General features: G+C 43.9%; 1 protein-coding gene and 1 pseudogene across 3 annotated transcripts in view; one reads left to right on the forward strand and one right to left on the reverse strand.

Moving 5' to 3' along the window:
- The window catches only part of Nphp1 (nephrocystin 1), a 55,579-nt gene that overhangs the window by 13,432 nt on the left and 16,140 nt on the right, over nucleotides 1-26,007 (reverse strand). The window contains exons 6-15 of one of the 3 annotated variants that reach the window (NM_001314004.1): nucleotides 21,217-21,318; nucleotides 19,091-19,251; nucleotides 18,431-18,473; nucleotides 17,401-17,485; nucleotides 13,665-13,759; nucleotides 11,514-11,642; nucleotides 6,135-6,209; nucleotides 4,591-4,701; nucleotides 3,058-3,140; nucleotides 1,128-1,204 (exon numbers count right to left, since the gene is read on the reverse strand). In NM_001314004.1, coding sequence (NP_001300933.1) covers nucleotides 1,128-1,204; nucleotides 3,058-3,140; nucleotides 4,591-4,701; nucleotides 6,135-6,209; nucleotides 11,514-11,642; nucleotides 13,665-13,759; nucleotides 17,401-17,485; nucleotides 18,431-18,473; nucleotides 19,091-19,251; nucleotides 21,217-21,318 — 961 coding nt within the window. Of the gene's footprint in view, nucleotides 1-1,127; nucleotides 1,205-3,057; nucleotides 3,141-4,590; nucleotides 4,702-6,134; nucleotides 6,210-11,513; nucleotides 11,643-13,664; nucleotides 13,763-17,400; nucleotides 17,489-18,430; nucleotides 18,474-19,090; nucleotides 19,252-21,216; nucleotides 21,319-26,007 lie in introns of all 3 variants that reach the window. The other 2 variants (NM_001314003.1, NM_001314002.1) reach the window with 2 other exon arrangements.
- On the forward strand, nucleotides 22,831-25,043 carry Wac-ps2 (WW domain containing adaptor with coiled-coil, pseudogene 2; annotated as a pseudogene).

Raw genomic sequence — 26,007 nt, forward strand, 5'->3', positions numbered from 1 at the left:
TACTTCCACAAGATCAGGTTGCAGACAAGGCTGTATGGCATTCCTTAATTAGTGATTGATGAGGAAGGGCCCAGCCCATTGTGGGTGGTGCCACTGCTGGGTTTTAAAAGAAAGCAGGTTGAGCAAGCCATGAGGAACCAGCCAGTAGGCAACACTCCTCCATGGCTCCTACCCTGTCTGAGTTCCTGCTCTGACTTCCTTCCATGATGGAAGACCATGTGGAAGTGTACACCAAATAAACCCTTCCCTCCCCAAGTTGTTCCTGTCCCTGTTTCATTATAGCAAAGACGCCCTGACCAAGCCAGGCTCCAGTGCAGTGCCCTGCTGAGGCAGGGTCCCCATTCTTCACAATTCCAGACCTTAGAGTCTCAGAGGTGTCAACAAAACAATCACTTAGTGGTTTACTGTTCACTCTGACGGCACATGAAGGCCTCTTGATTCCAAGGAGGAGTGTATTTTGTTAGGATGCAGCTTGTTCTCCGCTGCTCTACGGCTCACCTCATTTACGGATAGGAGGGTAACATGGTTCTAGATGTCACTCAGAGGCCCAGAAGGGCTGCAGAGATGGCCCAGTGGATAAGAGCACTGGCTGCTCTTGCAGAGGAGCCACGTTCAGCTCCCAGCACCCACATGGTAGCTCATAACCATCTGTAACCCAGTACCAGGGGATCTGGCAGCCTCTTCTGACATCCATAGGCACCAAGCATGCATGTAGTGCTGAGAGATACATGCATACAAACACATACATAAAAAACACAATGAGTCTCTAAAAAATACCTATATATTAAAGGCCGATCACCAGCTGAATACTATGGAGGTGGGGGAACCATTTGGGGGTGGGGCCTTCAGGGACACATCCAGGCCACAGGACTGTGCCTGAGAAAGAGATACAGAAACCCTTGCCCTCCTGCACTGCTCCGCAGCCATAGGGGATGAAGGGCTTCTCTACCACATGCTTCGCCATGATGTTTTTTACTAACAGAGACCCAAAACAATAGGGCCAACTGACCATAGCAGAACCCTGTGGAAATGTAGACCCAAATAAACCCTCCCTCACATAGCTTGCTTATGGCAGGGTCATGGGGATAAGAAGCCAGATGACAGAGGGTCACACATAACGGCTGTACCTCTTCTGGACACTGAAGGGTCTACTTCAACACCTTTTTCATAAGGAGTGCCGCCATTCAGGAAGAGTTCGTATGTTCTAGGAAAGAACAGGATATGTGATGAGTCCTTGTCATGGACTTGTGAACTAGACTCTGCCAGGAATGCTTCTTAGCATGAAGTTATTTATGGGTATTTTACTAAACTCATGGGTAAATGAGAATCAACGTGCTGACTCTTCCATGAGGTAGCAACTCAACAGACAGACTCTCTCCTGAGCACAAACTGCAGGAAACTATGGTGTCCACATGGAGAGAAGGGAAGTTCTGACATTACTAAAATGATTTGACTTTAAAGATTTGTTCCGATAAGTAATAACCTTTATTTTTCAAATGTATTAGCCATTATTTGCAATGATGTCAGTACTCAGCTGTACCCTTCCTCCCTTGCTAGAATGTGCTGTACCCTGAGTTGCTGCCCCTGTAGCCCATGTGTTTCTCTTCCATGGAAGTGTGAATTAAATGCAGAGAGCAGGTAAAAGGCTCCTTGATTCCCCATTGCACTCCTAGAGAGGATCCCCTGAATCCAACCACACACTCCCTTCACACAACGCACACTGGAGCAATTACAAACAGCTGTGACTGCTCTTCTGCAAAGGTGGACATCATATATCCTCTATAAGCACACTATAACCCCGAGTTACAGTGCAATATGCTACCATTTATATTATACTGGGTATAAAATAATTTTTTAAAAAAATGATAAGAAATCAGGGTTTTCACAATGACACAGTAATGACAAGTGTCCTCTCCTTCTTGCTAGGAGGGTGATGTCAGACAGCTGGGGGCTAGGACTCTTATCTCTGCCCAGTGGTGAGGAGGCCATGAGGGGGTGTTGCCTAAAGTGGCCCTCACATGAGACTTTGAGATAAGAAGTAATCTCAAGATTAAAGATGGAGGGGTCTGAGACCTGGAGATGCTAAGGACCTGAACCATCACCCAGGAGGAGCTGGGCCCAGAGCTCTGGATCAGAGGACTTCTCACCCAGAATCTCAGTTCCAATCTGCCCCTCTCTCTGCCTCTCTATCCCTCCTGGGAGTTTATGCTTATGTCCTTGACTTAGGTCTTTATTTTCCCTATTTAAAATGGAGATCATCGGGGCTGGAGAGATGGCTCAGCGGTTAAGAGCACAGACTGCTCTTCCAGAGGTCCTGAGTTCAATTCCCAGCAACCACATGGTGGCTCACAGCCATCTGTAATGGGATGCTCTCTTCTGAAGTGTCTGAAGAGAACTACAGTGTACTAACATATAAATAAAATAAATAAAAAGATAAAAAAAAGTTAAAATGGAGATCATCTATTTTCTTGTTAGTTTTTGAGACGGGAGGCAGTCTCCTCACTGGTGTGTGGAGTACAGGTACTGGACCAGATTGCGTTGGCTCTTGCAGCCTCAGTTTGTCTACAGTTGTTACCACTGCCATTTCAGTGGTCTCCCTGCTGTGGAAGGCAGAGCCCCAGACTCACTGTTTGCTCTCTGAAGCCCCCAGGCTCTTTCTTCAGCACACTGAAGTGTGTGGAATCCATGGGAACTCTGGACTGAATGCTCTCAGCACACAGCCCAGGCAAACATCTTTTAAAACACGGATTCTCTGGGTCATTTCTTTCTCACTAGGGTAAGCATGTGAACTGTTTGCCTGTGTTCCCTCAAACACTAAGATCAATATGAGAAACCCTCTTCCCAAAACTTGTTGAACTATTAACAGAAGACACCTGAAAATCCCTAGGGATTTTCTACAAGTCACTCACTTGTAAGGAATAGTGAGGTCGGGGCTGAGGATTTAGCTCAGTGGTAGAGCGCTTACCTAGGAAGTGCAAGGCCCTGGGTTCGGTCCCCAGCTCCGAAAAAAGAACCCAAAAAAAAAAAAAAAAAAAAAGGAATAGTGAGGTCACTTACTTTGCTGGAATAGGAACTCCACTGGCATCGAAAAGCTTAAGAAACACCCAGCCACAGCTTAACTCTCCTCTCTCACCAGTCGACTGTGAAATAAAATGAACACATGGAACAGTGCTTAAACTAGCCACTTACAAGCGCACACCAAGTCCTCACACTCACTCTAAGTACCCAGCTGCCCTCAAAGAAAATAAGATGCTACATGCCAGGGGTTTTACTTGTAGGTCAGTTGTTAAATGTGGTACTTCAAACGACAGTTCTGCTTTAGCACAGTTGCTTTGGAAGGCCCCTTAAATCCCATCCTGAGGCAGCTGTTGCCACTGGGTCTTCAGTGCTATACAGTGTGAAGCTTTGTTTTTCAGGAGAATGGAATAGAGGAATCAATAACTCAAGGATCGCTTTCCTCAGCCCCCTTGCCATTTGCCAGGGGTCAGTAGGGCCCACCTCGTCTCCTCATGCCTCCCCATCCATCTTGAAGATGGACAGGACCATGCAGTAAATTAATGGGATCTTCCTGTGACTGTGCTCTGTGCAGCTACAAGGCCAAGTTTATACGCTACGCAGGTGAAGCTGGGATCAGAGTACGGACATGTGGAGTCTCTGGTGAACATGCACACCAGTGGATTTAGTGTTTCTCTGACAAACATTAAAGCACACTTCTGATGTTCCCTTGTCATTCTCTCAAGTCTCTGAGCAAGACCTGTGACCTATAAAGTTAAGTGGCTTTGGTTCCACGAGGACAGGGCTAGAATGCCCTCAGGACTTTTTAATTACCTCTGGGAAGTGCCAGTCTTTATGAGATTTTGTTCTTTAAAAGCAACTGGAGTTCAATGATGCTATAAATGCCAATAAAACCCTTCTGCCTTAAATAACACTTAACATTGCTACACACAAATGACAACCAGGGTGGAAAGATGGCTCAGTGAGTCCAGGTGCTTACTGCCAAACCTGACAGCCTGAGTTGGATGCTTGGGACCACACAGTGAAAGGAAAGAGCTAGCTCCTACCATTGTTCTCTGGCCTCCATACTGTGGCCCCATAAATAACATATAATACTTTTTTCTGTAAATGAGAGTCAGTACCACTCTGGTTCCTTCACAGTTCAATTTCTGATACAGAGAAATCCTTCCTTGGGGGTCAAGTGTGAGTCTCCCCGAAAGCCATGTGTGTCTGCACCTGGTCTCCAGCTGGTGTACTGTTTGGGATTTTGGTTGCAGAACCTTTAGGGGTGGACCCTGCTGGAGGAAGTGGGTCCCTGGGGGTGACCTTGAGGTTTCCAGTCCAGTACCACTTGTTCACTGCCTGCCTCCCTTGTGACTGCTGCTGCAGAGAGACGAGGTCTCCCTTCCCTGGCAGGGTGGACGGATCCCTGGAACTGTGAGTCAGAATAAACTCTTCCCCAGCTGCTTTTGTCAGGGCGGTTTACCAGAAAACACCTTCTAACACAGCCGCTATCACTGTGCTTGTAAATCAGATACAGTTCTAACGGTTCCCCTTTGATGCATCAGAGCAGTTTGGCTTTCCGTTTTGACATACATTGCGAATATAAGAAATTCCAAGTTCAAATAATATCCCGAGGTCTGGAGTTGAAGAATTGGACCTGATAAAACAGTCACCATCGAGCAAGCATGGCAAGATGCCAGTGACCTGGAAAGATAGGGAACCAAAGTTACTGACAGAAGCGAAGCGTGGGCTGGGCTCGAAGCCTCCCTCATCAGCAAAGGGCTAATGCTATCATAGAGGGAGAGAGGGAGAGCAGGGAGGGGTGCACAGAGAGGGCTCAGTGAGAAAGGGCTTGCAGCCAGGTCTGAAGACTTGAGTTTGAGCCCTGGGTGGACCCACAAAGTAGAAGAGAGAACTGACTTCTACAAGCCACCCTCTGCTCTCCATTTGCATGTTGTGTTTTAGCATATGGTATGCTAAAATAGACAAATGTAAAACAAACAAACAAGCAAACAAACACAGGAGTTTTTGAAAGTAGATGGCCCAGATTCACATGTGGATGATTGGAAGTAGAAACATTTAACTTTTCTGTTGACAGGGAAATGACTTTCAACTTTTTTTTTTCTTTTCTTTTTTTTTTTTTTTTTGCTTAGAACAGGCCAAGAAGCAAAGTGCTATCAGTCAGTCCCCAGAGCTGTGACAAAACACATCCTGTATGCTATATTACACTATTTCTAAAGGACTAAAGACCATGCATGGTGCATGTGGCCGGTCCAAGGCCAGTGTCCATGAGTAGTGGATGTTGCCACCGTTCACGGATGTACATGCACATGTAAACCCGCACATAACTAGAGATTGCGACGTGCTCGGCTTCATTCAAGAAAAGCACTCATATTTATTCCTCCCAGCAGCTCACCCTCACCTCCTGGGAAAACAGGGAATCCTACTTGTAAGGCTGCACGGAGGTGAGGGAGCAAACTGTGAAGGTCTGAGCCGAAGGACAAGCAGTGCTCCCTGGAGGCAGCGTGAGGAACAGAGGGCTTTGAGGAAATGTGCCACAGAGCAGTGAGGACACGAGTCACATCAAGAGGTGGCTGTGCCCTCTCCCTGACCTGTTTTGTGCTAAGACCTGACTCAGTAGGAAGAAGGGAACTGAAGGGCTTCTAGGGTGCAGTGGAAGAAAGGAGTCAGCTGTGGGAGGAAGGTAAACGCTGAAGCCAGGAGTCCTTGAAGGTGGGAAAAAGCAAACCACAAACAACAGTGTAAAAAGAACACGAAGACTCCCTAGTCTATGTGAAACTGACTCAGGGGCTCTAACCTCACTGCAGCCTCACCGGGATCGGGGTGTAGCACAGCTGGAAGACTTCATTTTGAAAAACACCCCCAATCCTAATCTCCCTTCCTGCTTTCTGCTCTCTGGAGGGACGTTTCCTGAAGTTGAAATCCACCAGGAGGCTGAGGTCACAGCTTCGGTGAGTCAGACCTGAGGGACCCTTGGCAGGATCGGAAAGGATGATAAAGACTACAAAGACTTCCATTTGGCCCTGTGCACTGCAGGTCCCATGCATTACTCGCTGGAAGCCTTGGATGCACCTTACACTTCACAGCTGAAGGATCTCCCTCAGCAGAGGACTTACCTGAGGAGAAAAGGTCCATGTTTTTGGCTTTTTAGGCTGCCACACGGCACGGACTGTATGAATATTACTCAGGACCTGAAAGAGGTTTTTCATTTGAAACTACTGCACCTCTGAATCCCAAGCCACCAACAATAGCTGCCTCCCCCCGGCCCCCTGTGTGTGTGTGTGTGTGTGTGCGCGCGCGCACGTGTGTGTGTGTGTGTGTGTGTGTGTGTGTGTGTGTGTGTGTGTAGGACAAAGAAAATGGAAAAGCAAAAGACTAGAAGGAAGGGAAAACAAAGCAGGCATCGAGGGTCCAGTGTAGAGCATGTGTTTAGCACATGTAAGGCCCCGAGCTCCATCTCCACCCACAAGAGAAAATCAGTAAGAATGTAGCATGCAGATGAAAGTCCCAGGCTCTTTTCCAGCATTCCTGCTTCCTTGGACACTTCAGGCTTTGGTAAACTTCTCAGAGAACTGGGTTGCGTGGGGACATTGTCTCTATAAGCAACATGTCCTTGCTTGGTTCTGACAGCAGGGCTTCTTGTTTATGACAGTCTTAGGTTTATTGTAGGAGAAGTCAAGTAAACCGCATGGAGACACGCATTCCTACTAGATACACCTATAACAGGAAATCTGCTACAATCCAATTTCATGAGTTAATGTCTATGATTTTTGTTTATGTTCTGTTATTTTGATGCGTTCAAACTAGAACAGAGTGAGCTGTATACATGCAATCTCAGAAGCAAGAGGACAAATACCAGGCTAGCCTGGGCAACACTTAAAGAGTCTAGGCCAAGGGCTGGAGAGATGACTCAGTGGTTAACAACACTGACTGCTCTTCCAGAGGTCCTGAGTTATAATGGGTTCTGAGGCCCTCTTCTGACATGCAGATGTACATGCAGACAGAACACCCATGTATATTAAAGAAAAAAAGAAAGAAAGAAAGAAAAAAAGAAAGAAAGAAAGGAAGAAAGAAAAAAAGAAAGAAAGAAAGGAAGAAAGGAAGAAAGGAAGGAAGGAAGGAAGGAAGGAAGGAAGGAAGGAAGGAAGGAAGGAAGAAAAAGTTCCAGGCCAGCCTTGGATACATAACTAGGACAATGTCTCAGATAGATAGATAGATAGATAGATAGATAGATAGATAGATAGATAGATAGATAGATAGATAGATAGAAAGATAGAGGGCTGGGGAGATGGCTCAGAGGTTAAGAGCACTGACTGCTCTTCCAGAGGTCCTGAGTTCAATTCCCAGATGGTGGCTCACAACCATCTGTAATGGGATCTGATGCCCTCTTCTGGTGTGTGTGAACACAATGACAGTGTACTCATATAAATAAAATAAAAATAAATATTTTAAAAAGAAAGAAAGAAAGATAGACAGACAAAAATAAAATAAAGCTGTCGGGATCCCAGTTCTTATGATATGTGCGTCTGGGAGTGTGTGGCTGGGTGACTGTCTCTGAAACAACAAACTAACTAACTAAAAGGCAGTCACCGGTGTCACTTACTGGCAGTGGTTCTCTACAGAGAACATGGAAATGAGGATCAATGAGAGGATGTGCTCACCCATGTCACACGGAAGCCTTAAGACCTCCTGCCTGGTGCACACTCTGCCCTCACCATCTAGCCCACCACATTTGGCCTCTGAAGCTACCCGCTGTGTAACCAACATCCCTCCTGTTTCCCTAGCCCACCCACATAGCATTCCTTTGCTCTAAGTGCTGAACTGGTAACTCCCTTAATCCCCACATCAGCCTGAGGACAGTGTGAGCAGGGTCAAGTAAGTCATTTGGTCAAGGTCTCGTGCCAACAAATGGTAGAGCTGGTTAATCTTAAGTGAGCTGGCTTCATATTCTGTTCACTGGACAATGACAGTCGGCTGACCTTGACTACCATACAGTCTCAAGCCTCTGACCCCGCAAGGGTCTACTTATACTCCCTTAACCATGCCACCTCCTCCGGTGCCTTTCACTGTTTTTAGGACAGTGATCCAACTTAAACCTCGATGACAGCCTGCAGCTTACACTGTCCTGGCTGCTATTTCCCAGTTCCCCTCAGTGTCTGCTTCTTGCTCCCTCCACCCAGTCACACTGGGATCCTAGTTCCGAAGTTTTTTCCCCTAAAGGACCTTTGTCTGTTCTGTCCTTTCGTCTGGCCTAGTCTCCTTGCCTACTGAATTCTTTACTAAGGTACACATTTAGGGCAAGACACCCCCCACCCCCACCCATGTTTACCCAACATCTCATACTTTGTTGAGTACAAAACTCTTCTAATTTCTCTTGCGGCCCATGGATTACTGAGAAGTCTGCTGCTCACCAAGTACTGTGGTCTCTATTGTTGTTATGGCATCGGTCACTGTGTGCCTCACTGCTGTGACAAATGACTGACAGCAGGAACTCCAGGAAGGAGGGTTCATCCTGCTCACGGATCTGGAGGCAGATGGTCACACTATGGTCTCAGCTGGGGTCGGGGACAGAGAGCGCCCAATGCTGCTGCTCAGTTCATCCTCCCCTTCCACTCGGTGGTGACTTCCGTCTATGGGATGTGCCACACCCATTCTGTGTGGCTCTTCTCTCTCCAGTAAAGCTTCTCTGGAAACGTTCTCAAATGCATAACCAGAGATGTCTCCTAGGTCATTCCAAGTCTGGTCAGGAGACGATGAAGGTGAACCCGCTCATCACTGTCTGTTTTAATTCCATGTGTTCAAGGACCATGTATTACATGAGCTTTAGTTCTCTGAAACTCATCTAGGCTTGTGTTCTGCCCCAAGACTGTCCACCTGTCTTGGTGCACACTCCACATACAGTTAAAAGCATGTGTATTTTACTGGTTTTAACATTTTCTTTATTACATTTATTTATCTGTGTGGGGGGGTATGTGGTAGGGCACACTCTTGCCACAGGATGCGTGTGGACATCAGGGATAGCTTGTGGGATTTGATTCTCTCCTTCCATCATGCAGGCTCCAGGGATGGCGCTCAGCCTCCGTCTGCTGAGCCGCCTCACGGACCCATACTGTTTTGAGGTGAAGTGCATCATTTGGTCTGGTTTGTGTTACTCATTCTTTTAGATTCTTATTTTAAAGTTAGTTCTATGTTGCTGAGACAGATGTTAACGTTTCCGAACATACTTAGAGCTTTGCTCATGTCCTTCTTCGGGTCTATATAGGCTTAATTTTATGCAGTTTGACGTTCCAGTGGCTGTGCACACACCTGGGACTGTTGTCTCCTGGGGATCCATTTCCTCACTGTCACTGTGGAGTATCTACTCCGTGGACTGATGTCAATGGCGTGTCTTCTCCATCTTCCAACTTCGGACCTACCTGTAGTATTTCATTTGAGGGTGGGCTTCTTGAACAGAGCACTGAGTTCTGTCTCTCTGTGGTCTATTTTTGCATTTCCCAGATAATCTGTCACGTGGTCAAGAACAAACACTGGGCTCCTAAGCATATTTCTTTTTTCTGAAGGGCTTGTCCAAGTCTTGTTTATGCAAACATTTGACTTATCTTCTTTTCCCCTTTCCCTCTCAGATCTCTGAGCTGTTCCTGATCTTAAGGAAATGTTGGACATTTTCCTGTTAAGTCTGCCGATGCGGCACTGCGCTTTCATGCTGCACTTTACAAAATCAGGACATCACTTCTATTTCTACTCTCTAGAAAGTCTTAGAAATCACAAGTGGGCCTTGAGATTTCCCAAATCTTCTGACATCTATTGAGCTCTCTATTGTTCATCTGGTCATTTTGTGTGTGTGTGTGTGTGTGTGTGTGTGTGTGTGTGTGTGTGCGCCCGTGTGTGCATGCATGCGTGTATGTGTTGCCAATATGACAGATTACAATGATTGCTTGTCAAGTGTTAAGTGTTAGCTGCATAGTTGTACACATCTGAGTTCTTGGAAGGGACTCCCCTGGCTGTGGGATGGTGTCTGTCCTATGCCCCTAGGCTCAGTCTGAGTATTTGGATTAGAATTCAGTTTCTATGGCCATGAAGGATACTGGTCATGCAGTGTCTCTCTTTTTATGTAACTCTTTGGCATCATGAAATAAGCATATTTTTCTTCATATCTGTTCTATACAAGAAGTTCATATGAGATTGGTTCTAAAAATTTTTATGCTGGGAGTAAGCCATTAGTGAAGCCATGTAGGCCTAGAGTATTCTCTAGAGAAAGATTTCTTATTAAGCTTTTATTCCTTACACAGACATTACTCATTTTTACTTTAGTTTCATTAAATTATAGTTTCCAAAGAAACACTTTCAGTATTACAAAATTTGCTGGCACAGAATTGATTGTGAGATCCCAAACTGCCTGCTAATATCTGAAGGATCTGTGTTAATGACTCAATTTCTATTCAGATATTGGTAATTTGTTTTTTTGTTTGTTTTGTTTTGTCTTTAAAAACAGCTGTCTTCAGTTGGGAGTGGTGGCACATATCTTTAATCCCAGAACTTGGAAGGCAGAGGCAAACAGATTTCTGAGAGTTCCAGGCCAGCCTGGTTTACAAAGCAAATCCAGGACAGCGAAGGCTACACAGAGAAATCCTGTCTCAAAAGACACAAACAAACAAACAAACAAACAAACAAACAAAAAACAGAAAAATATCCCCAACCCAAGCCAAACCAAAAACCACTTTCTTTTACTTACAATGTATCTTTCAATTTGCTTCTTAAAAACAAAAACAAAAAATAACAAAAACAAAACAATTTTTTAATGTTTTCTCTCTGGTTCATCCTTTCTCCTATTTTATTAATTTCTGTAATTTCATCTTCTTGATTTTTTGATTCTCAGTTTTCTATGCCTAGGTTTTTAAGTTGGTAGTTTGGGCAACTGACTTGAGTCTTTATTCTATCCAGTATTTGCAGTTAAAGCTACAAATGTCTGTCTGGGCATTAAGAATTTTTTCATAAAAGATACTTATTTAAAAAAAATCCTTCTGACTTTTGTTTGGGACTGGGGAAAGAGTCTCTGGAATCATGGAGAGGTAGGGTGGGCTTTGTACAGACATGGTGGTGCTGTTTTCTTAATTAAGGAGCTGGTTACAATGATGTATGTATTTGTCAAAACGGTAGGGCTCTAGTTAGGTCCCAGCTGAGGATAACAGCAGGAGATAAGCATTAGAACCTTAAATACATTATCTGTGATGTAACAATACCACACTCACCAATCAAAGAGCCGGGAGTCAAACCTACTTAATCAGAAGCAGTGTGGGGTGCACTATATATGTGTGGTGTGGGTGCCTGTATACGGATATGTGTATACAGAGGGAGTGAGCGGGGGTTGGGGGGAGAGGAGGCAGTAGCTGCTCAATGTATCTATAGAGATTGAGACACAGATAGATAGATACTAACAGAATTCTTTTACTGTACTCAGGGCAACTTGACTCAGTTCTCATGGATTTAGCTCCTACCTTGCTGCCGTCAAACAGGCAGAGGCGGATGTGTCTGCTGAGGACCTGTATGCTTGTTCCTGGGAGAGGAATCATTTTACAGCTCCATAGGGTCAGAATCAATGAAACACGACTTGGTCTTGACATGATCTGAAAGGAAAATTAAGCACAAAATTTATTTTTATTTATTATTTAAAACAAAATACATTTCTAAATCATCTTTTAGAAATACAGCTTAAGCATACAAACACAGCTAGGTGTAGCAATACACTCTGGAAATCTTAGCACTTAGGAGGTAAAGGCAGGACGACCAGAGGTTCAGGGCCAGCCAGGGCTACATGAGATTCTGTTTTTTTAAAAAAAAAATTAGCAAACAAGAGCTGGAGAGATGGCTCAGTGGTTAAGAGCAGAGCAGTGACTGCTCTTCCAGAGGTCCTGAGTTCAATTCCCAGCAACCACATGGTGGCTCACAACCATCTGTAATGGGATCCAATGCCCTCTTCTGGTGTGTCTGAAGACAGAGACAGTGTATTCATATACATAAGATAAACAAATAATTCTTTAGGGAAAAAAAAGCAAGCAAGCAAAGGAATAAAAAGAAGACATATAGACTAAAAACAAAAAAATTTTACACAAGCATATATGCACAACATACTTTTGGTGAAGTTCACTTAAAATATAAACCAGTCATTTGAGGTAAATTTTCATGGAGGTACATTTGAAAGCTGCACATTTTTTTCTTAATTAACTTATAAACTGCAATGAAAAGGACACACAGGACTCACAGATTTTATCTGTCTCTGAGTCATTCTGTAAGATGTGTGTGGGCATGCACAGGTTGGCACTGGGACAAGTCATTAGTGTCCAGGTTCCTGCCCTGAGCTTCCTAAGTGATGCAGGGAGTCTTGAGAGTGGTAAGAGGAAATGTCTCCTCTTCCCCAAGTTGCTTTGTTATCAGAGCACTAGAAACTTCAAGTATGACCACCCCTTTCTGAGGCCATAAAAACTAAATAACCGCTGGGCTGGGGGAGGCCTGGTGGAGTAGTTGCCTATGGATTCCTGTGTGTGTGTGTGTGTGTGTGTGTGTGTGTGTTGAGCTTTTGTTAAGCCACCAACCATGCTGAGATGTGATTTTTCAGTGACAAAGCTACACAAGTCACCCATGCTCTTGTAAGTGACCCCACAGATGGACTGGTTCACAGTGGACTTCACGGAATCATTTCTTTGGTCTGTCATGGCCTTCTCTATCAGGGGTGATCAGAAATATCTCCCCAGCAAAGTCCCACGACAGAGACACCTCACCGGACTGTAGCACTAACACTTATTGAGTTCTTACATGCCAAATGCTGTTCTTTATCATTCAATTCCCACAATAACTCTGTGTTCAAGCAATTATTGTTATTATTCTAAACACCACATTTTTACATATGAAAAACTGAGGTAAAGAGAGAGGGCTGGAGAGACGGTTCAGTGGTTAAGGCACTGGCTGATCTCCTAGACATCTGGGGTTAGAATCTTAACACCTACATGGTGGCTCACAACTGTCTGTAACTCCAGTTTAAGAGGACTCAATTCCTTCTTCTGGCTTCTGCAAGTACGAGGTACACATGTTATACACATATTCATGCAGTCAAATACAGACACACAGACACAGACACAGACACACACACACACACACACACGAAAAAAAAATGGCAGGGGACTAGAGAGATGGTTCAGCGATTAAAAGCACTGTCTGCTCTTGAAAAGGTCCTGAGTTCAATTCCCAGCAACATGTGGGAACATGTGTGCAACATGTGAACATGGTGGTTCACAACCATCTGTAAGGATTTGACGCCCTCTTCTGGTGTGTATGAAGGCAGTGACAATGTACTCATATACATAAAATAAAATAAATCTTTTTTAAAAAAATGGCAGGATAGTTGGAATTATATAGTAAGAAATGATTAAAAAAAGGAATGGTTAATATATAAAGTTAGAATTATTTCTTTTGTAATGAAAGAAAACAACAGAAAAAAAGAAAGATAAAGTAGAGGTATGGTTTTGAATTATAAAATATCTTCCAGAAGTAGAGTGTGTTCTCTGCAATGTACTTGTCAATTTGCATGCTATGCACATACTTGCCACAGGAGAGACCCCGGGCGCTGTCTTGCCAACAGTGACCACACGTACCGTGCCTGTCTTGGCATCCCACGTTAGATCCCTGAAGGCCAGCTGTGATGTCGTGAGCTCCGGCTGCAAGAAGTAGCTTGCTCGAAAGCGGCCCCCTGCTGAAACAACACTCTTTTATTCTGTCAGATTCGAGTCCATGCTGCGACACGACAAGGTGAGCAAGACACTGAAAAGCCACGCACTCACTAGAGCTCAGCTCCTGAGATGGCTGTACCGATATGTTTATACAGTAAAACAAGGCACAGAACTTCAAGATGCAAAGATCACCTTAGCTGGGTGTAGTAGCACACCCCTTCAATCCCAGCACTCAGGAGGCAGGGGCAGGCAGATCTCTGAGTATGAAGCCAGCAAGGTCCACAGAGTGAGTTCCAGGACAAATCTCACACCCCCCAAGCCCCCACACACACCAAAAAAAAAAAAAAAAAAAAAAAAAAAGAAAAAAAAAAGGAAAGATCACTTCAAGGCGGCTTTAAGAGAGTTAGACAAAAAACATGCTTCATGATAGTGATGATGTATTCAAATACGTGTGCAAAATGTAAGAAATCTGTAATCACTTTTTAGAGATTTGAGGGGGGAAATTACATAACTGGTTTCACTTTTTTAAATTATTTTTTTGAGACAATGTTTCCTATAAATACAAGAGCCCTCTAACTCTCTATAAAGCCAATGATTTGAACTTCTTGCCCTCTTGTTTCTGCCTCCACAATAGAAAGCTCTACTTACTCAAGAAACAGTTCTGGAGCCCTTGCTCTGTGTCAAGTGCTATGTTAAAAGCCAGAGACACAACAGTGAACGGGAGAGGTATGCTCTCCCGCCTTAGCTTGGAGGGAGTGAAGGGACTGATAAAGTCCACACTTGAGTTTGAAGGGTTTCAGGGGAAACCAACCAACACGGCAAGCATCTCTGGGAAGGATGGAAAGGGGTGGGCATTTTAGAACAGGGAAGAACCATTCCATCAGAAGTAACGTCAAGAAGACCTCCAAGGACCACTGACCAGCTCAGTACCCAGGAGGCACCTGCCACCAGCAGCTTATGGACAGTTCTCAAGCACCAGGAAAGCCCAGAACAGACAAGGAGACAGAAACAGGGGAGCGAACACTACACAGAAGGCTTTGGTTCAGAGGGCTGGGGCTTGGGGTGCACCTTTTAAGGCTTCAGCCACAGGATTAGGAATCCTGGAAGCACTGATGGGGCAAGTGCCAGGAGGAGGAAAGCGGGAAGAGGTTGGAAGATACAGGGAAGGGCAAATAAATAAGAAGTCATGTTTGTGCAGCCACGGGAAGGAGGAGGAAAATATGCACTCTCAAGACGGTGAGGTTCGCCTGTGGGGAGACAGATCAGCTAAGCGCTTGCCATGTGAGCTTGAGGACCTCAGTTCTATCCTTCAGAACCCAGGCAAAACAAGACCAGTACAGTGACACTCACCTGTATCCCAGTGCTGGGGTACAGAAGCAGGGGATCCCTGGGGCTTCCTGGCTAGCAAGTCTAGCCAAATTGAGTAGGGGGCCTTGCCTTAAAAATATGGTAGGGGGTGACAAAGGAGCCAAAACCATCCAATGGAAAAAAGATAGCATTTTCAGCAAATGGTGCTGGTTCAACTGGAGGGCAACATGTAGAAGAATGCAGATCGATCCATGCTTATCACCCTGTACAAAGCTTAAGTCCAAGTGGATCAAGGACCTCCACATCAAACCAGACACACTCAAACTAATAGAAGAAAAACTAGGGAAGCATCTGGAACACATGGGCACTGGAAAAAATTTCCTGAACAAAACACCAATGGCTTATGCTCTAAGATCAAGAATCGACAAATGGGATCTCATAAAACTGCAAAGCTTCTGTAAGGCAAAGGACACTGTGGTTAGGACAAAACGGCAACCAACAGATTGGGAAAAGATCTTTACCAATCCTATAACAGATAGAGGCCTTATATCCAAAATATACAAAGAACTCAAGAAGTTAGACCGCAGGGAAACAAATAACCCTATTAAAATATGGGGTTCAGAGCTAAACAAAGAATTCACAGCTGAGGAATGCCGAATGGCTGAGAAACACCTAAAGAAATGTTCAACATCTTTAGTCATAAGGGAAATGCAAATCAAAACAACCCTGAGATTTCACCTCACACCAGTGAGAATGGCTAAGATCAAAAACTCAGGTGACAGCAGATGCTGGCGAGGATGTGGAGAAAGAGGAACACTCCTCCATTGTTGGTGGGATTGCAGACTGGTAAAACCATTCTGGAAATCAGTCTGGAGGTTCCTCAGAAAATTGGACATTGAACTGCCTGAGGATCCAGCCATACCTCTCTTGGGCATATACCCAAAAGATGCCTCAACATATAAAAGAGACATGTGCTCCACTATGTTCATCGCAGCCTTATTTATAATAGCCAGAAACTGGAAAGAACCCAGATGCCCTTCTTTTTTTTTTTTTTTTTTTTTTTTGTTCTTTTTTCCGGAGCTGGGGACCGAACCCAGGGCCTTGAGCTTCCTAGGCAAGCGCTCTACCACTGAGCTAAATCCCCAACCCCCCAGATGCCCTTCAACAGAGGAATGGATACAGAAAATGTGGTACATCTACACAATGGAATATTACTCAGCTATCAAAAACAACGAGTTTATGAAATTCGTAGGCAAATGGTTGGAACTGGAAAATATCATCCTGAGTGAGCTAACCCACTCACAGAAAGACATACATGGTATGCACTCATTGATAAGTGGCTATTAGCCCAAATGCTTGAATTACCCTAGATCCCTAGAACAAAGGAAACTCAAGACGGATGATCAAAATGTGAATGCTTCACTCCTTCTTTAAATGAGGAAAAAGAATACCCTTGGCAGGGAAGGGAGAGGCAAAGATTAAAACAGAGACTGAAGGAACACCCATTCAGAGCCTGCCCCACAGGTGGCCCATACATATACAGCCACCCAATTAGACAAGATGGATGAAGCAAAGAAGTGCAGACCGACAGGAGCCGGATGTAGATCGCTCCTGAGAGACACAGCCAGAATACAGTAAATACAGAGGCGAATGCCAGCAGCAAACCACTGAACTGAGAATAGGTCCCCCGTTGAAGGAATCAGAGAAAGAACTGGAAGAGCTTGAAGGTGCTCGAGACCCCAAAAGTACAACAATGTCAAGCAACCAGAGCTTCCAGGGACTAAGCCACTACCTAAAGACTATACATGGACTGACCCTGGACTCTGTCCCCATAGGTAGCAATGAATATCCTAGTAAGAGCACCAGTGGAAGGGGAAGCCCTGGGTCCTGCTAAGACTGAACCCCCAGTGAACTAGACTATGCGGGGAGGGTGGCAATGGGGGGAGGTTTGGGAGGGGAACACCCATAAGGAAGGGGAGGGGGGAGGGTGATGTTTGTCCGGAAACCGGGAAAGGGAATAACACTTGAAATGTATATAAGAAATACTCAAGTTAATAAAAAAAAAATAAAAAAAAAATAAAAATATGGTAGGGGGCAGTTGAGGCAGATACATGGTGTTGACCTCTGTCCTTGGCATATATACACACAGGATCTCTCTCTCTCTCTCTCTCTCTCTCTCTCTCTCTCTCTCTCTCTCTCTCACACACACTCTCTCTCTCTCTCACACACACACACACACACACACACACACACACACACACACACACAAACTTGTTTGGACAACTATAGAAGAATCAGAATTCAGCCTTGACTCCTGAACTACAAGGGTACAGAGACTGAAAGCCGGTGTTACCTTCATCCAGCAGCTGGGAGAGTGTGGAAGGCCGGAACCCTGCAGGAATGGCTCCCATTGTGGCTAACACATCAACTGTGTTTATCTGCTGAAGAGAAGAAAATGAAAGACTTGTTGCTGTTCCTCTTCTTGCCTTTGTAGCTCTTTTGTTACTATTGTTACTGCAACCCAAGGAAAATGTAAACAGTACAGACTGTGAAGTAAGAAATACTGCAGTGGGGGCTGGAGAGATGGCTCAGCGGTTAAGAGCAGTGACTGCTCTTCCAGAGGTCCTGAGTTCAAATCCCATAAACTACATGGTGACTCACAACCATCTGTAATGATATCTGATGCCCTCTTCTGGTATGACTGAAGAGAGCAACAGTGTACTCCCATACATAAAATAAATAAATCTTTAAAACAATAAAAGAAAAAGAAAAACAAAATACTGTAGTGCAAGCCCAAATTCCTAGAGGGGGAACCCATTATGAACCCTGGTCTCTCCTAATGACTGTGACTTCTCATAGTGACTAGAGAACGGAACTCTGGGTTCTAAATTAGCTACCAAAGTGTCCCCAGTCCTGTCAAGGTCCACAGCACATGTCACTGAACAAATGGTGACCAGAGCACCTAATAAACACTTGTGTGTGAGCACTGCCCACCCACTCACAGCAGCCCTGATAATGAAGGGGGATGAGGAGTGAGGACAGACACTCACTACACTGCTAGAGGCTGACTTATGGGATTGGGAGAAATTTCAGTATTACATAATTTCTGAATGACAAATTGTGGGTAATTGCTTACTCTGATGTCTTTTAAAATGTTTTTAAGTAGCTCAACTTTCATATTCCAAAATGATAGAAAATTAATGTAGGAACACAGGATAATTCCAAGCTCTCAAATCATATCACAGACGAGATTCTCTCCTTCTTATACAAACGACTTAATGAGGATGCTATTTGCATCATGGGCCCAGGAAAGCGGAAGGAGAGCCTTACTTGTCAAATACATCAATATTATTAGACACAAATTGGATACAGGAGGTACCAACCTCTGAGATAGCTTTTCTAACCGCACTCCAGTGGGAATCAGTTCTAGGGAGACAGAGAAGCAAGGTCAGTGCAGGGACCAGTTAGGCCTATTTCAACAGGGAGTCAAAAACAAGTGTGGAGTCACCAATCAGCCCTGAAAACTTAATGGTCTTCTCAGGGGAGGCCCAACTAGGACTAAATGCCTTAAAAGAATTACAAAATTAAAGTAGCAAAATTTGTTTCCATTTCAAGAAAGTGTTGAATTATTTATAACAGTAAAATTAAAGCCAAAAGTTCCCGAAGGTGCAGATGCTTTAAGTTGGTAAGATGTTTGCCAAGTAAGTGTGAGAACTCGAGTTCAAAACCCCAGAGCCAACATAAAAAGCAAGGCATGGTGCTGTGTCTTTTAATCTCAGAGCTGGACAGGTGGGGATAGCAAGGTGCCTGGGGCTCACTGTCTACCCAGCCTAATTAGCCAGCCCCAAGCCCAAGAGGGATCCAACATCAAAAATCAAGGTGCATAGCTCCTGGGGTACACTATCCAAGGTTTCCCTCACAAACACATACACAGGCACATGCACATGCCTGCACATACACCCACTAACACATACTTGAACTAACACATACTTGAACATGTACACACAGGTTTAGCCACCCAGACGCCCTCTCACATTTCATACCTCTGTTTCACTTGGGCTCCGTCTGCAGTTTCATCCACCACCTCCACGTCCTCCTCACCATCCTCACCGTCCTCACCATCCTCACCGTCCTCACCGACACCCTCCTCGTCACCCTCCTCACTGCCTTCGCTTGATTCCAGCTTGTCTTCTTTATTATAGGGCTGAGAAATTGTGGACATACAAAAGTGATTTTCGGCCAACACAAAAATCAAACAACAAAAATATCAGTACTCAGTACTCAGCCTAGATGAGGATATTTGTGTGTAAAGCTTGTAACATGTGTTTGGTAATGTCACTATTTGGAAAAAATGACATACAGGCATGGTAGTCCCACAACTTGGGACTCTGAGTCAGGAGGATCATGAGTTTTAGCCCCGCATGGTTGCTATAGCAAGATCCTGTTCAAGAAGAAGAAAAAAGAGAAAAAAAAAAAACCAAAAGACAGCAGCAGCAGAAGGAGAAGGATAAAGAGGAGGAAGAAAAAAAGGAAGAGGAGGAGGAGAAAGAGGAAGGAGGAGGAGGAGAAGAAAGGCAAGTCTAACTTATATACCTGTCTAAATTAAAAATTAAGAGAAATCAGTAAAAGTTCTGGAAAAAAAATCAGTCTTGGAATGAGGACACTCTTTAGAAGTAATACAAAATATAAAACAAAAGTCATAACTGGAAACACAACACTGACAGATTTAGCTAACAAAAATACACACAGATGAAAGCCAACAAAAATATCAAATACATATGCCTAAAGGATAATATCTTCATTAATATTATAACAGCTGTTATATTCAATAAGGAATGATATAAATAGAAAACAAGGAGTGTTAAGGCCTAGGTAGAATGCTAAGGCCTAAGTAACTATTACCTGGCTAACCTGTCATTTTGTTCTGTTACTAATATTATGAGGAAACTTTCTCATATGTTGTTTCTGCTGTTACTAGGAAACTTTCTCATGCCCAAGTTGATTATATACCCTGTTACTAAGATGATGTGCACTCAATGGAAACCAATCGCAACGGAAGTCAGTTAGACGCTGTGTATAGTTACCCATAACAAGCTTGGACCCAAACCAACCACCCACAGCACTTCTTGTACCTGTGTATGAGCTTTTATGGTGTGGCCTGTATAAGCTGCCCCTGGGATGGACCCCGACATAACAGAGCAGCTGCACCTATTTAAAATAGGACTTCCATTCTGAGTACGTTTCCAAGACCTCCCTGGGAACTGACATCCTTTTTGGCACAACAGACATGTATGTGAGTAACTGACATTGTGGTCAACAAGTTAAGACATGAATTTTATACAAGGCAAACCCCCCGCCACAACTGGATACCCCAACCAACAGGTACAGGATAAATGTACAACGAAGACATGTTCCTAAGGAAATGCCGTCTCCCTACGTCCTGGATGATGGAGTAACTTGGCACAGATGTTTATATATCCCAGGCTTAAAAAGCTCTATAGGATCTTGACTTAACATCGAAATTTAGTTCCCAAGTCTGGACTGCAGCCCTGATGGATCAGTCCTGGGGCCTATGCTCAATAAACTCTCCCTGTCTGACTGAGACCGGTGTTTGTGTGGTTTGTGGACTCCAACAAGGAGTATAATAAATATGAATAAAACCAGAATGAGGTTAGGTTTGATGACCACAGCCAGCATGGTCAAACATAAAGGAAGACAGTCTTAAGTAATGGCAAATTGATAAAACAAATCAAATCTAAATGGTGTATGGGCCATAACAGCAGTGGCTGCCTGCTCTCCAACTTTCCATCGTTGTTCTGAAAGAATTTCTGACTACACTAGGTACCGGGGAGGCTGAGACAGGCAGGTCCCTGGGACTTGGTAGCCTATATGCAACCCAATGAGAGACCTTGACTTAACAAGTAAGGTGGACGGTGCCTGAAACAGCACTAACCCAAAGCCCCCTCGTGATGGCAGTGTTCCAGGGCTCACAGCATGCCCCAAGGGGATGGGGGTGAGCACAGTTCCCCTACTCACTGTCTCTTTAAACTTAAAGCCAATTCTCTATCTCAAACCATCCACTTACCAACAAATCAGAAGACAGCTGTATGCCTCATTACCATCAAAATGGAAGCACTTTAGTTGGAAGGCATAAATGATCAGGACTAACCTCCAAGTAGGTCCTGGGAATGAGACCTTCACCTCCTTCAGCATCTTTAGCCAGCCACCAACCATCAGGCCTTTTCTCAATTATATGGAGAATGTCTCCTTTCTTAGGTAGAAACAAATTAGAAACTGAACAAAAACTGTAAAACTATGAATAATAGTTCATTACAAATGCTTCGAAAATATCTTTTTTACAAAGGAAAAATGAGCTTATTTAGTCCCATTTAAATGAAAAAGAAAAAAAAATCTGTAAAACTCTACTATTGACTCTTTGTGACTGTAAATGAACCACATCACAGGAAGATTATATTCAAGGGAGAAGCACCTCTTTCTACTTATTTATTTATTTATTTATTTATTTATTTATTCATTCATTCATTCATTTATTTATTTTGACGTGTATGAATGCTTTGCCTGCGTGCATGTCTATATACCACATGAATGCCTGGTACCCATAGAAATCAGAAAGGGCTCTGGATTCCCTGGAACTGGAGTTACAGGTGTTTGTGAGCCACAGTGTAGGAGCTGGCAACCAAACCCAGGTCCTCCAAAGCAGCCAGTGCTCTCCATCTCTCCAGCCCCTTCGCTACCATTTTTAAGGCGCCATGCTTATGCTAACAGTTTGGTTATATAAGACATTTTGAATTTTTTGTCTTTCTTTGGACAATATCTTTCAGAAACAACATGTGAATACTTTAGGAAACTCAGTTCTGTGAAATTAAAATTAAACCATATGCTGAAGCCAAAATAGTACTTCTCTTCGGTCCCCAGCTCCGAAAAAAAGAAAAAAAATAGTACTTCCCCAACATATTCCAATTAACATTCTGAATGACATTTATGCACATATAAAATTATAGTCTACCAGCTAGGTATGGTAGTGAATACCTTTAATCCCAGCACTGGGGAGGCAGAAGCAGGTGGAACTCTTGAGTTTGAGGCCAGACTAATCTACATGATGAATTCCAAGCCAGCCAGAGATTATGAGATCATGTCAACTATATGAGCAAAGAAGTTCTATCATTGATGATTGAGAAACGAAGTCTTTCTTAGAGTATACATTATGTCTAATATTGAGGGCATTCTTCAGAACTGAAAAATAATCCTATGAACTAAAATGTAAATGTGTTAGCTTTATAACACACTTATATATTGCATTATTCATTTATTATTTAATTTTGAAAATTGATAATTACAAGGACTAAGATTAGTATATTCTTTAAAGTTTTCAGCTCATGTTGATGACAGAGTCACAAGCTTCTTTAAGAACCACAAGTCTCATGGATGTAGTTGGTAGAGAGGCAGGAGGCAGCGAGAAGCACCCGTGTCCAGGTGCGGGTGGGAAGAAGGTAGCAGTGGAGGAGGAGAAGGGAAGGTGCAGGAGGTGCTTCGGCTCTCCACCCCCTCCCGCTCACACTACCGCACTCTAGTTGGCACCTGGCACCTCTGCCCTGGTGGACCCTAAATGGTAGTGACCAGAGGGAGATGGCCTGGTACCACCAGCATCAGTAAGGGAGGTGCTAAGAACCGCTGAGGGTGCACCAAGTCCTGTGCCCGCCTCATGGCCGCTCTTCCCCCACCACCACCACACACAACACATACACCACACAGTCTGGCATTGATGGTAATGTATGCGAGGAAACACCAGAGACTTGGTGATGGTTGTCACGACAGGAGGGGGAACTCTCAGCCTTTCCGGGGTCGGGGATGGGAGTGATGTTTTACAGGCACTTAAATATCAGTCGATGAGTCACCCCAGTAGTGATCACAGACATGAAAAGATGCGAGATGCCATATCCTTCACCACCAAACAAAGTGTTGTGGAGATCTAATAGCCCTGAAAACAAATACAGTGACAGCACAGGTCACAATAAGGCCAAAAATGAACATACTCAAAGAGTTAGAGAAAGGGAAGGTGGGACCAGTTACTCTCCTCAAGAAAAGTCACACAACCACAGTGCTCTTCATAATTCAAATTCACACTCTTCTAATCCAAGCAATAATCCAAGCAAAGCTTCAGATGCACCTTAGGATTCTGCAGATGATTGGCCTGAGCACGTTAGTTCATCTGGAAAAAATACTACTACAATTGTCTACAGAAGTTTCACAATGGGAGAAACCAAGAGTGGCTTGGAAGAGAACAGAGACAAAGAGAAGCAAGTAAGTAGGCAGTTAATTTCCCAAAAGACAGAGGTTACTGAAGAGAGGTGATGAAGCAGCAGCCACTAGTGGGGTCACCAGTGGAACATCTGCTCTAAGAGACAAATCAGTATCACATTCTTGGCACAACTCCTTCCACATCTTCAGCCTCTGGCCTGAACCCTACATCTGTGCCTCCAACATCTGCTTCAGCGGTACCTGCTTCTCCCTTCCCACAGTCGACAATACCTCCATTACTTCAGGATCCAAATCTTTTCAGACAGTTGCTTCCTGCTTTGCAAGCCATGCTACAGCTTGATAATTCTAATGTGGACACATCCAAAATAAATGAAGTTCTTACAGCAGCCGTAACACAAGCTTCCCTGCAGTATATATATCATCCACCAGTTTCTTACTGCTTTCAACATCACCTCGCTGATTTCTCAAGCTGCCCAGCTTTCTACACAAGCCCAGCCATCTAATCAGTCTCCAACATCTCTAACGTCTGATGCTTCATCCCCAAGACCCTACGTGCCTCCAGGAATAAGCACACCTCAAACCAACACAGTCCCCATTAAACCTTTGATTAGTACTCCACCTGTCTCATCACAGCCAAAGGTTAGTGCTCCAGTAAAGAAGCAAGGACCAGTGTCACATTCAGCTACACAGCAGCCTGTAACTGCTGACCAGTGTCACTATTCTGTCTCTGCATGAAGTCTTCAGTGCTTAAGTAGCCAGAGCAGTCCATCACCTGGTCCAAATCATACTTGTAGTAGTAATGCATCAACTGCAGCTTCTGTACCACAAAATGCATCTGCTAGGCCTGCGTGCTCATTAACACCTACTCTAGCAGCACACTTCAATGGTAATCTCATAAAACATGTTCAAGGGTGGCTCGCAGACCATGGAGACAAACAGGCATCAAGATTATGTGAAGAAGCCCATAATATGGGAAGTGTTCATATGTCAGAAATGTGTACTGAGTTAAAAAATTTGAGATTGAAGGACCCTAGTTCTTACTGAAGTGTAAGAAGAGCTATTAAGAGGCTTGGCCTGGTAGAATTTCTTCATAGGTAGGTAGGTTAAGGAGTTTCTGTGAAGGACCCTAAGGGCTTTCTCCAGCTTTATACTCCCTGCCTCAGGTCAAGATTAGGCCAAATACCAGCTCCCCATCTCCGGTCAAGGATAGGTCAAGTTCTACTCTCCACCCGCAGTTCTCAGGAGGAGCAGTGACATTCTTGAAAATCCACGGAATGTACTGACTGATAGTTACTTGACCTTCTGGTCCCAGATAGAGCTTGAATGCATGTCATATGCTTGCTAGACAATAGATTCAAAGGTCAATATGCTTAGCCAATAAGTTTAAACTGTAATCTTACTGATGTAACCTGCACCTTTAAAAAGTACAAAAACTGCTTGTTATAGCCATTTGGGTCACCTTCCAGTCACATGAGTGGCTGATTGAAGGTCGATCCCAACGCACTGAAAAATAAACCTCTTGCATTTGCATCAAACTCCGTTCTCGTTTCTCACTTGGGGATGTCCCAGTAGTTAAGACTCACTTCGAGCCTTACAAGATCATTAGATTGAATATGTGAAATTTAAGTAACTCTGCGAGAGCAGAGGATACTATTTTTGAGACAACAAATTAAGAAACTTGAAAAGCTAAAAATTCAGACTTTCTTCATAGTTTGAAGATGTGAATAACTGCACATATCTCATAGAGGAACTGTCAATCTGCTGCTCAGTCATAGTATTTTGAGCTGCATTTAAGTAGACCATGGACCATTAAGCTGGACAAATGAAATGACAAGAGGACAGGGTCTGTGAGTCAATTCAGGAGAAAGATACAAGACAGATTTGTAATTCCCTTGAAATGTAGACTTCTTCTAGATGTATCTTCATATTGTAAATATGTTTTGTAAAGTGAAGTCATGGGAAGCCATGTGCAACAGAGCTTAGACATCTGAAACTAATCAGTGCTGAGGTGGCTAAATACCTACCCTTTTACATGGAAACCTGACTGCAAAATTAGCTTTTTTTTTTTTTTTTTAAAAAAGAAAAAATTTGGGCGGACTAGTTATCATTCAGAAATCTTGCATTTTCAAAAATTCCGTGCAAGTGTCAGGTGATCTGTGTCTGAGGATATGATTTTGAACCTTATGAGCAGTGTACAAATATCATGAGACAATTGATCAGCACTGGAACCTGATTAAGAGCAGTGCTGCTCCATTTGTTTTTGCTAAGAGATGTTTTCATTTCCTGTGTGTCCCATTCCCTCTGAAGTTCCTTGGCCTGCTTTCACCCAATTTTTTAAAGGTGCCCCTTTCCTTTCTTGGGGCACTGTTGCTGTGGCACTTTCCTATAACCGTCTCATTCCTATGTACAGTAGCTGGAAGTTGCAGTGATTGAACGCAACCCACATTTATTTTTTTTATTCTATTTTTTTTATTAAATTGAGTATTTCTTATTTACATTTCGAATGTTATTCCCTTTCCCGGTTTCTGGGCAAACATCCCCCTAATCCCTCCCCTTCCCCTTCCTTATGGGTGTTCCCCTTCCAACCCTCCCCCCATTGCCGCCCTCCCCCCAACAGTCTAGTTCACTGGGGGTTCAGTCTTAGCAGGACCCAGGGCTTCCCCTTCCACTGGTGCTCTTA

Source organism: Rattus norvegicus, chromosome 3, assembly GCF_036323735.1.
Source record: "Rattus norvegicus strain BN/NHsdMcwi chromosome 3, GRCr8, whole genome shotgun sequence".
Taxonomy (NCBI): domain Eukaryota; kingdom Metazoa; phylum Chordata; class Mammalia; order Rodentia; family Muridae; genus Rattus; species Rattus norvegicus.